This window comes from Pleurodeles waltl, chromosome 5 (assembly GCF_031143425.1).
Source record: "Pleurodeles waltl isolate 20211129_DDA chromosome 5, aPleWal1.hap1.20221129, whole genome shotgun sequence".
NCBI lineage: Eukaryota > Metazoa > Chordata > Amphibia > Caudata > Salamandridae > Pleurodeles > Pleurodeles waltl.
Window position 1 is genome coordinate 1,709,890,872 of NC_090444.1, and position 12,761 is coordinate 1,709,903,632.

The 12,761-nt window shown below is 44.3% G+C and overlaps 1 protein-coding gene across 5 annotated transcripts in view; it reads left to right on the forward strand.

The window, feature by feature from the left end:
• Positions 1–12,761, forward strand: part of LOC138296693 (adhesion G protein-coupled receptor F5-like) — a 912,996-nt gene that overhangs the window by 500,686 nt on the left and 399,549 nt on the right. For all 5 annotated transcript variants that reach the window (XM_069236060.1, XM_069236064.1, XM_069236063.1 and 2 more), the window contains one exon: positions 6,070–6,270. In XM_069236060.1, coding sequence (XP_069092161.1) covers positions 6,070–6,270 — 201 coding nt within the window. The remainder of the gene's footprint in view (positions 1–6,069; positions 6,271–12,761) is intronic.

Below are 12,761 nucleotides of genomic sequence, written 5' to 3' on the forward strand. Positions count from 1 at the left end.
TTGAATGGCCTCAATCAACTACACTGAAAGAGATCCCGCATTTGCTGGAATTCACCAGCTAGTATCCACAGTTCATGAGAGACGTTTTGTCAAACATCAGAAAGCTGACCTTAAGCTTGAACCTTTCCACTGGACCAAGCATCCGGATCATGCTTTCCAGGTGATGAAAGAGGCATTTACTTTTGCACCTATTTCGCATCATCCTAATATGAGTTTGCCTTTCATAGTAGAAACATATGTCTCTTCGTTTGGCATCAGTGCAGCACTGACAGAGTGATTCCCTCTCAGAGAACTTCTATCCTGTTGCTTACTATTCTCAAATGCTTTATAGTACAGAAAGAAATTATACTATTTATGATTACAAATTACTGCCAGTCAATCAATCAAGCATCCTCCATGTGACAATGTTATCTGGAAGTGGCAAAGCATCAGGTCACAGTATGGAATAAGCTCAAGAATGTACAGCATCAAAGTGAAATGTACCAGTGCTAGAATGCTCTGCGGATATAATTATTTTCTTGTCTGCATTACTTGATCACCTATTGACCCGGAAACAGGGATGGGAAAACTGATGCTTTAGGTGACTCTTTATCCAGGCAAGGGGAAGAAATTCAAGATCCAACACCATTCCCATTATACTTTTCATGACTTCAGCAAAGGATCCTTTCTAAGTTCATCGACGATGATCTTTCGGCTCAGAAATCCAATTATTAGAGAAAGTGGTTGTCTAAAGATCCTGAAAACTGGCAGTCTAAAGGGGAACTGCTATGACGTTCTAGTGCTGGACACCAGAACACAGCAATACTAAGGAACTGGTAGAGAGATACTCCTGCTGGCCTCAGTCGACATTTTGTGAAGACATATGCAGAACAAAACGTGATTTGTGGTCAGCCTTACACTCAGCACATTAAACCTGCTGGTTTACTGTATCCTCTTCTTAGCACTCTCCTAACCATGGGGCAATGAACTCAGTGGACATAAGTTGTGGAAAATCCTTGCTATGACAGTTAAAAAACTCTATGGCGGTTGCATACTTTTTTCTAAGTCATCCCTCTGAAATGTATCCCCACCACTGTACCCATAGTAGACTTTTTTGTAATAGTTTTTCAGGTCCACTACTCCTACAAATTGATGGATGGTTATCCAGAATATGAAGTGGAACCAATATTAGACCCTCAAACGAGACATGGTTCACTGCAGCATTTACTTGCTTCTTAAGGATTATGATGCTTCAGAGCAATCATGGAAACCAGCTTCTTTTGTTCTTACTTCCAACAAGTATCAAGCTTCCATAAGAAGTTGCTTCTCAAACTCTTTCTAAACCCGGGTTTGAGGGGAAGCTGGCAGGTTTCCTTAGGAGGCAGGATACTGTCAGGTCTCAGCTTAGCTTAAATCAACAAACAAGAGGTTAACTCCAACAATATGACTAATAAACCATCGCAAATTTCATTACATTCCCGATGCAATCCACTCAACACCACATTATACCTTTTTAGAGTCAGTGTTTCATTTCTGAAGGTGAGAAGTCCACACTAAGGGGAAGTACACAGGAATATGCTGGCAATCTTTGTAGGTTGCACTTAGCATTTTACTCCTGTAAAGTCGATCTCCCAGCCATGCATTGCTGCATTTTTATTGTTTTCTTTCCTTTCTGTTTCCTGGGGTATAATTTCTAAATCAGCCCTGGTGTTTATTTGGTTGTATCGTGTTGTGGTGTTAATCCATTTCACTTGACTCCTCTGTTACAGTTTCTTCAGTCTCCAGGACTTCTTGGGTTCCATGCCTGTATCCTGGTGCTCTGTCGACTCATTACAGTATACCATCACCTGGAGACTTTTCTGTGCTGTCTTTATCCTCCCTTCCATCCAACAGAATAAGGCGGAACATTAACGCAACTACCAAGATGACTCCATTGTCTCTCTATTTCAATCACTTCCTGTTTTTTCTTTGAAGTGCAGATTTAAGTGTTACTTCCTCTCTAAGCACTCAATGTAGATGGGGGTATCGGAAAGCTGGTGTTAGAACTGGGGTTTCAAGTTATCAGAGTATGCACCCTGTAGAAGAGGAACCAGCACTTCTAGTCAAGGTGAGCTAAATACACACTTGGATATAACCTGAGCTCAACCTCTGATAGTTTGGCATAGAGTAGGAAGGCTTATTGTAGGAAAGTACCCTCTTTTTGGCATGTGCCTCACAATTTCTGCTTGATGTTAGTGTGTTTTTGACTGTGTCACTGGGATCCTGCTAGTAAGTGCAGTCCTGCGGAACTGGACAAAGAAAAGGGGAGTGACCACTCCCCTGTCCATCACCACCCAGGGGTGGTGCCCAGAGCTCCTCCAGAGTGTCTCTGGGATTTGTCATTTTGGATTCCAAGGTGGTGGGGCACTCTGGGAGCATCTGAATCGCCAGGGCCAGCAAGTGACTCCAGGGACCCCTCCTGATAGGTGCATACCTGGTTAGGTGACCAATCCCCCTCTCAGGGCTATTTAGGGTCTCTCCTCTGGGTGTTTCTTCAGATTCAAATTGCAAGACTCCAGCAGGAATCCTCTGCATCCTTTACTTCATCTTCTACCAACGGATCAACCGCTGACTGCTCCAGGAACTCCACAAAACTGAAACAAAGAAGCCAAGACGACTTCTGCAACATTGTATCTTCATCTCCTGCCAGCTACTGCAGCAGTTTCCAGGCCGTGCATCCTCTGAGGACTGACTATCTTCAGCCTGCACCAGAAGAACCAAAGGAATCTCCCATGGAGTGATGGAGTCACTTACCTGCTTCAGCAGGCACCTCTCTGCAGCGACGAACAGTGGCTTGAGTCCCCTCTCCAGATGACAGGCATGGATTCAGCAACACAGGTAGTGGACTAAAGTGACTCCGGCAGTCCCAACATCCAGCTGTCCAACCTTAGTGGAGGACCACTGTCTCGAATACCAAGATAGCACCATTGCCTCTCTCTTTCTATCTGTTGCTCTGTTTTCTCCCAACTGCAGATTGGATTGTTACTACTTCACTATGCATTCAGTATAGATGGGGTTATGATAAAGCTGACACTATTAAAGGACCCACACTATACATACTTGAGTCTAACAGATTAATTCCATATGATCAATTAGTTGCCTTCAACACCATCCAACACTTTATGCTTATTTGTATTCTAAACAAGTGTATGGGAATTGATGGTCCATTTCATAAATGGTTTGCTTTATATTGTGCTAAGAGATCTCTGAAAACTAAAATTGACAACTCATTTTCTAGTCTAATTAACCTATTGCAATCTTTACCTTGAACCACTTGTTGTTCTCCATAGTCAGAGATTTTATATCACCAATATGCTGATGACAGTGATGACACACCGTCTTATCTCACAGCTCATAACATCTCACTTCTCCCTTATACCCTGTAAATCATTAAAATGTTCATGACTCTTTTCATAGTGTTTTCTAAGTATTCCAAATTCCTGGTATATGTTTGGTATGGATTTATAATATTGTTGAATGCAACTCGGAGAAAACAGATACCTATGAACGTTAAAGAATCACACAAGACCGGAGACTGAACCTCAAATGTCTATGAATTCTCCTTTCCACTTGAGATAATTCTGGGAGGTGAGAATCCATTCCTGAGTTGTGTTTTAAGAGCACAGTTCAATCCTGAATTCTCTCAAGACTTGAATACTACAGTTCCTTTTTATCAAGTCTGTCAACAGTACATCTCACCCCACTGAAGACATTTCTACATGTGGATGCTCATTTTGTTGCAGGAACCAAAGACTGTGATCATATTACCTGTGTTCTAAAAATGTTTCCTTGGCATCCTATTGAAGTTAGATTTATTTATAGTGCTATGGGGGTCATTATGACCCCGGCGGACAGTGTTATTATAGAGGAAAGTACTGCCAACAGTACTGGCTCCATATTAAGACATTGGCGGTTTGGCTCAAGCCAAACCGCCAATGCAGGTTTTTGGGGCAACCTTACTGCCACGAAAACCATGGCGGTAGGCACTATCAGTGACAGGGAATCCCTTCCCTGTCACTGATAGGGTGTCTTCCCTGCTGCCCCCTTCACAGATCCCCCAAACTCCCCCATCCTCTGCAGCCCCCCTCCATACATGCACCTTCATGCACACACGCACACACACATACACACACTCATTCCCACATTCATCCACACATGCATACATCCATTCACACACACATCCACACACACTGACATACATACAAGCACACACGCATTCACACAACACCTATGTACAAGCACTCACTCATCCATACAGGCACACACATTCAAAACACAACACACACCTGCATTCACGCACGCACAGACATATACACACACACACACACACCCACACACACAACAACCCCCCACCCCCCTCCCCTGTCGGAGAACCCACTTACTGTCCAGGGGGGTCCTCCGGCAGGAGACGGGACAGGGTGCTGCTGCCGGCAGCAGCATCTGCCAGCAGAACGCTGCCAGACCATATCATGGGTCATGCAGTGAAACAGCAGCAGCGCCACCTTACCGCCATCCGCCACCATCGCCACAGCTGGATTTCCACCATCCTTCTGGCGGAAATATGGCTGTGGTCATAATGCGGCGGATGGCTGGTAGCTGTGACGACGGTCTTTTGGCAGCTGCCGTGGCAGGCGTTTTTTACCGCCAGGGTCAAAATGACCCTTTGAATGTATTGTCCATAGGGCCTTAAACATGGGAACCCCAGTCTAGTTGTGGGAAAACTAAATACATCTGGAGACTAATGCTCTCTGCACAGTGCAGAATCATTTTTACAGGAAGCTCTGGAACAAAAGAGATTCCATCATGACCAGAATTAAACTGACTGTTCAACTAAAATGTGACATTTACTCCCTTCTGTTTCCTGAACCGCTAGTTCTCACAATATTTTCAAGAAGTGTTCTTCTTTTTGAAAGACATAACCCGACTGCATACCAATAACTGCACATTGATCTTCACCTTCTTTTTGGCTTCATATCTTGGCTGTATGCTTGCTGAACCACTTATTTGACTCCTTCTCTCTTGAATATTTATTTTTTATACACGTGTTGCTCTCCCTTATCGCGACCAGCTTCTCGCCCTTTCTCTCCTCTGCCTACACTCAACTTCCCACTTGCTTATTACAGCCTATTTTTCATCATCTTCTTGACTTGATGACTCATACTCTCCACCTCCGTGTTATTTGCACATATATCCGACTTACTATTAAAACTGTTTCTTGTTTCTTTTTTCTTTCCGGTTTGCCATTTTCATTACATTTCTTATTGTTAATACCTGATGTTTGATATTCTGTATCTGTAAATTTTATATTTTATGTTTTCAACGTCTCTCCTATTTAATTACATTGGTGCTCTTGTTTGACTGCTCTCTAGTAAGCTGGTAAAGCTCTCTAATGCCTGTGGGACATGTTTGCCCTATATAAATGTGCATAAATAAATACATCTCCCTCCTTGTACTTTCCAAACCATTGCCAATATATGATGATCATGAGAAAAAAAGAGATTTTATTAATTTTGTTACTAATGTGGGACCTGATACACAAACATTTCTGCACACCAAGTCTCTACTCAAAATAGCCCTCTGCAAGTGTAAATAGCAAGTTCATAATTCACAAAATCAAGAGCTTCAGACATGAACATGTGCCCAAACATAGTACATTGATTTTTCCACAGTACATAGATGTTCCCAGCAGAGTAATAAGACTGGACTTTCAGGATATAGGAAACATTTTCAGTCTGAGCATTTTCGGCACTCGCAAACTTTTCTAAGGGTTTTCACATGCACTTTATATACCTGAGTGTACATTAAGGAGAAGGTCAGCACAATATTTCATGAGGATATTGGAGAAGGAACTAATGGGAAAATGTGTTCTGCCTGTGGAGAAAAATGAAGTCCATCAATGCAAATCATAGGATGGAATGTACAATTTGTGAATTTCCATATTTAAGCCTCTTGCTTTGTTCATTATACCCATAATGTCCTAATAATATATCTATTTTCTTGATGAGGCACAGCTATTGGTCTAACATGATACGTTATTTCCTTATTTTGTAGGACAAACCAATTTTACAACATCCCCAGACATACTTTTTCAAGGTGATACATTGACGCTAACATGCAGAACCAAATCCATCTCCACCTCTGTCAGTTGGACTCACAATGGAGTTCCTGTCAAGATAAGCGCTAACAACACAATCAAAGATGGTGTCTCAGAATCAGTTCTGGTAATTCCAAGCATCACTGCTTCACGTGCAGGTACACTATTTTCGTTATGACGGGAGCACCCTTTTGTCTGAAAGTGCTTTTTTGCGTATTTTGGCAATATATCTTTGTTAAAATCAAGTGATGAAAGTTATCTTCCAAATCAGATGCTGATTAAAGGCGATAACATATCTAAATGATGATCGGAATATAACATTATGGTTTCCGTATGAATAACTTCTTGGGTTACTTGAACAAAAGTGTTTTATCAAAAGGTTACTTGTACAAAAGTGTTTTATCAAACACTGTCTATACAGATTGTTAGGTCTTACTTCAGACATTCAGACTTGGGATACATATTTCATGTTATCAAATATTCATAAAGTCAGTAAGAAGTAGTATAAAAGAGGTCTCGGAACGGCAAATGACTTTTAAGTGTTTCTTTTTTGTTATCATTGCTTGGACTGTTTATGAATCAATAACTGGTGGGATTTATAAAGCGCGTGGCTACTACTAGGCAAAAAGTCAAAATGAAGCTGAAACTAGCTTAGTCTTTGAACAGGTGGGTTTTCAGTAGTTTGACAAAACAAATTTTGTCTGGGGTACACCTGAGGGCCAGAAGGAGTTCATTCCAGTATTTGGCAGCCAGTATTGAGGAGGCCGAGCCATCCCATTTCTTACATCTAGTAAGCGGAATGGTCAGCAGATGAGCTGACTGTGACCTTGAGGATCTTGTAGAACAGTAATGGATCAATTTGTCCCCAAAGTATTTAGGACCTGTCCTTTAGAAGGCTGCGTGTTCCACCATCAGAGCTTTAAAATCACTCTCTTCTTCACTGGAAGCCAGTGCAACTGAGATATCAAGGGATGCTTAGGAAGGTTAAACTGGAGGCGGAAGGTCTTGTTTTGTACTTTTTGTAGTTTCTAGATGAGGTAATCTGGGATAGCTATTTATAAGATGTTAGTATAGTCATGTCTGGAGAGAATCATAGCTTGTACCACCGTTTTCTAGGCTTCCCAAAGTAGGAATTTCTTTAACATCTCAAGGATCCAGCCTGCTGTTTTGACCACCTTTGAAATCTGGAGTTAGAGTGATAGTTTTGTGTCAATAACAGCTTCTGAATTTCTAGCCACCTCTGCTTGGATACGGGGTGCCATGCAGTTGGTAGGCCTGGGTCCCAACCAGCCGTGCAAGGGGTTATCACCAAACAGCAGTACCTCAGGTTTGTCAGCGTTACATTGCACGGAGTTTGCTTTCAGCGATCCCATCACAGATGTCATGCAGCAGCAAAATTGGCTTTTGTCTCGGGCTCACATTTGTTGTAGGCCAGCAGAAGATGTGTATCGTCTGCAAACGAGGATATGAAAAGTAGGTGCCAAAGTGTTGATGAGGTAAGCTAGTGGCATCATATAGACAGAAATAATTGTGGGGCTCGAGGCACTCCATACTGAGTAATCGGGTTTAAGTCTGATTACCTGCTTCCTAACCTGCAGAAAGGACCTCGACCAGGCCCAGGCCATTCCCTCCACCCCAGTATGGGTGAGACGTTGAAGCAAGATCTCATGTGTGATCATGTCAAATGCTGCTGAGAGGTCTAAAAAGATCAGTGAAGCATTATGACCCACATCTAACGTGAATTTGATGGTATCTGTGATGTCCATTAATGAGGGCTTGGTACCATGGAGGGCCCTAAAACCTGATTGTGAAGGATGTAGGAGATTGTATGTATCCAGCAATTGCATTAGTTGAGGGTTAACTCATTTTCCAATGATCTTATAGGCCCCGGGAGCAATGAGATAGGCCTAAAATTAGAGAGGATACTGGATGTCTGCGTTTTTTTTTTTAGTTTTTTTTTTTAGGGATAACATTTGCCTTTTTCCATTAGGTGGGTACTATACCTGAGGGTAATGAGGTAGCAAAAGACCATGAAAAATGGGGCCTACCGATTTCCCTACGAGGCTGAGGGGGTAAAGGCTCCAAGGGTGACCCTGATTTATTCTTAGTGAAGAGCACATCACGCTTTGACTGTTGAGGAGGAAAACTGTGTGAGATTGCCCTGGGCTTGGGGCATTAAGTGGCATAGAGTGATTAATGACTCATTATCTTGCATTTATCCATATGAGTACTAAAATACCTAAACAAACTAGATTCATAGACCTTCATTCTCACCAACACGTCCTCACCAATATGGCTGGCGACATTTCCATTAATCTCAAAAGGAGTATCCCTCCTCCAGCATTTTGCCATCATGGCACACATAATCAACGCCATGGACACTTTTTCGACATTCCTCATTAACAGTCTCTGATGCATTTTTCTTATTCATTTTAGTGTGAACATTCTGTTGAGATTTAGATTTCTATTCAGGAAATATCATCTAACTTTAACTCAGGCAGCCCTGGCCCAGAAAGGCAAAACAAAGGACTTCCTCTGAGAGAGGGTGTAACACCCTCTCCCTTTGGAACTAGGTGTGAGGGCTGGGGAGGAGTAGCCTCCCCCAGCCTCTGGAAATGCTTTGATGGGCACAGATGGTGCCCATCTCTGCAGAAGCCAGTCTACACCGGTACAGGGATCCCCAAGCCCTGCTTTGGCACAAAACTGGACAAAGGAAAGGGGAGTGACCACTACCCTGACCTGCACCTCCCAGGGGAGGTGCCCAGCGCTCCTCCAGTGTGTCCCAGATCTCTGCCATCTTGGAAACAGAGGTGTTGGGGGCACACTGGACTGCTCTGAGTGGCCAGTGCCAGCAGGTGACGTCCGAGGCTCCTTCTGATAGGCTCTTACCTCTCTTGGTAGCCAATCCTCCTTCCTTGGTAGCCAAACCTCCTTTTCTGGCTATTTAGGGACTCTGCTTTGGGGAATTCTTTAGATAATGAATGCAAGAGCTCACCAAAGTTCCTCTGCATCTCCCTCTTCACCTTCTGCCAAAGGATTTACCGCTGACTGCTCAGGACGCGTGCAAAACCACAACAAAGTAGCAAGACGACTACCTGCCGGCTTTCTCAACTGTTTCCAGGTGGTGCATGCTCTGGGGGTAGCCTGCCTCCTCTCTGCACCAGGAGCTCTGCAGAAATCTCCAGTGGGTCAACTGACTCTTCCCCCTGCAACCGCAGGCACCAAAATACTGCATCACTTGTCATCTGGGTCCCCTCTCAGCATGACGAGCGTGGTCCCTGGAACTCAGAAACTCTGTCCAAGTGACTCCCACAGTCCAGTGACTCTTCAGTCCAAGTTTGGTGGAGGTAAGTCCTTGCCTCCCCACGCTAGACTGCATTGCTGGGTACCGCGTGATTTGCAGCTGCTCCTGTGCACTCTTCCAGGATTTCCTTCGTGCACAGCAAAGCCTGGGTCCCCGACACTCCTTTCTGCAGTGCACAACCTTCTGAGTTGTCCTCCGGCATCGTGGGACTTCCTTTTGTGACTTCAGGTGGACTCCGGTTCACTTTCCTTCCAAGTGCCTGTTCAGGTACTTCTGCGGGTGCTGCCTGCTTCTGTGAGGGCTCCCTGAGTTGCTGGGCGCCCCATCTGTCTCCTCCTCCAAGTGGCCACATCCTGGTCCCTCCTGGGCCACAGCAGCACCCAAAAACCTCTTCCGCAACCCTTGCAGCTAGCAAGGCTTGTTTGCGGTCTTTCTGCGTGGGAACACCTCTGAAAGCTTCATCGCAACGTGGGACATCCATCCTCCAAAGGAGAAGTTCCTAGTCCTCTTCTTTCTTACAGGACTCCAGGCTTCTTCCAACAGGTGGCAGCTTCCTTGCACCCTCAGCTGGCATTTCCTGGGCTCCTGCCCACTCTCGACACTGCTGCGACTATTTGACTTGGTCCCCTTGTCTTACAGGTACTCAGGTCCGGAAATCCATTGTTGTTGCATTGCTGGTGTTTGTTCTTTCTGCAGAATCCCCCTACACCTACCTTTCAGGGTCTTGGGGTGGGCTATTTTTCTAACCCTCACTGTTTTCTTACAGTCCCAGTGACCCTCTACAAGCTCACATAGGTTTCGGGTCCATTCGTGGTTTGCATTCCACTTTTGGAGTATATGGTTTGTGTTGCCCCTATACCTATGTGCTCCTATTGCAATCTACTGTAATTTTACACTGCTTGTATTACTTTTCTTGCTATTACCTGCATAATTTTTGTTTGTGTATATATATCTTGTGTTTATATATTATCCTCATACTGAGGGTACTCACTGAGATACTTTTGGCATAGTGTCATAAAAATAAAGTACCTTTAGTTTTAGTACTCTGTGTATTGTGATATTGTGAATATGACACCAGTGGTATAGTAGGAGCTTTACATGTCTCCTAGTTCAGCCTAAGCTGCTTTGCCATAGCTACCTTCTATCAGCCTTAGCTGCTAGAAACACCTCTTCTACACTAATAAGGGATAACTGGACCTGGCACAAGGTGTAAGTACCTCTGGTACGCACTACAAGCCAGGCCAGCCTCATACAATCACCACCTTTACTCAATGCAGCACCTTCATATGACATCCCCTGTGGCTCCATTGTTGAGTTTTTGCATCTGTTTCCTCACCAGTACCTCTCAGTTGTAAAACCAGAAACCACAGTTTTGGTTCAGCACCAAGGATAGGCAAGACACCTCTGCACCTGAGACTAGTGGTGGAAGAACTTTTGAATTCCACCTGTGGAATTGAAGGAATTTAGTAATTCTGCATTACTCTTGGAAAGAAGAAATACTAATAAATTCTGCTGCTTGGTTCCAACGGAGGAATTATTCAGCACTGCAAAGTGCTCACTCAGGTATGGCGGTGGGAAAGGGGAGGAGGAATCTCAGGAGGGGAGGTGGGCTGACACAGAGTCTCCCAGCAGCACCAGGTACTCCGTGCTCACCGACATCAGCCTACTGACATCGCGGGTGCCTGCACACACGACAGCTCTGTTCCCACCAGCTCTGTGAGGGAAGAGAGCAAGATTGGGGCACTGAGAGGAGAAAGTGGACAATGGAGGGACCTGCGCCAGCTGCAAAAAGGTAGGATGCCACCTTAGCTTGGGCTTTTTAACAGTCTGTCTTTTATGTGGGGACACACTTGTAGGAGGCTGGACCAAAGGGTTTCCTGAGGCTCTGTGGGGGACAGACAAGGGGTTGTGTGGACCTTATACTGTTGCCCAAAGCTAACAAGCAAGGGTAGGACTAATATAAGAAAATATGTCCAATGATGGGCATTTGTCATCTGTTCCTTGTGTGAACTCCAATCACAAAATAATTTCACCTAAAAGAACTCCACTTTTTGCCGAATGGGACACAATGTGCTCTTTTGCCACAGCCTCACCCGCTCACTCTTTCTAAGTCGCATTGACTGTGAATGCTCCCTTTGTTAGACTGTGCACGTCACAACACAATCTGCAGGTGGATCCAGGTGTGGCACTTTGGTTAGCTTTCGTCAGCCCATGAATATTATAGTAATTAGATGTCTTCCTACTGATCGGGTATGCTCCTACAAATCTAAAGCAGGTAGCACTTTATAAATCAAGCGCTATAGAGGACTGGGTTACCTGAATGCCCACTCATTTGATGCCATACCTTGAAATGATCTGTTCCAGCTAATGAACCTTGGTATTCTGATGCACAGGGGGAACTCTTTTAGTAGGACTTAAGAGGGGCATTAGGGGCAGATAATCAGCATCAATCGTTGCCTCAGACCCAGCTCCTCCACTTCACATCAAAGAGGTAGAGAGCTGTGATAGGAGGACACACAGGAGTCACCGGGAGCAGGAAGGATTTAGACAGATAGATTTGAACCACTCTAAATGGCATGTGGCATTATGGATGTAATCCGAGCAAGCCTTGGTGCTCACAAAATGGCATGCTATATCTAGATATACAGTTAAAAGACAGTCTTTGGAGACTCCGAGTACTAATAATATTCCGACAAACAGCATAGTATATGTCTTTAATATAAAGTGACGCCAGCTCATTAAAGCCACTTTTGGCAAGAAAGTGGTGGGTAGGTGGTCGCTTCAGCTGCACATACCATGCACAGTGTGTCGAACGAGTGTGATACACAAGGGCGGCAGGACTGCAGCCAGCCAAGCAATAAGGGCTCCTAACTCAGGAGGGGCCTTGTGTGGGTGAGAAGGCTACCAGAGAGGCACTGACTGCTGCCAAAGCAAAGCTGCCAAGCGTCACGGTACCTGGGCAGGGCAGAAAATTGAAATAGCCACCCACAGCTTCTGACCACCATGCATACCAACGCAGCAGACGGAACTTCAAAAACAATTTAATCTCTATTTTAAACTTTTTTTCTAGTCCCCTGGTTCTCTTTACACCGGGTGGACCTCTGCGGAATCTCAGAGTTTCTATGTAAGTCACGGAGTTCAGTGGAGTAAAACTCAAGTCAGGTACTTGGTTCTGGGACCCGCAAAACCTTAACCACAAGTAGTTGCCTTTGAACTCCTCCCGCAAGTGGCCAAGTGTCACTAGTCTCTTTTCCCATTTACCACAGTGATGAGATTTGATAGCTTGGGAATACAATGTTTTTTTTTTTGCTGCTTTAAAATCCATAACTTTGATTATTCATAATT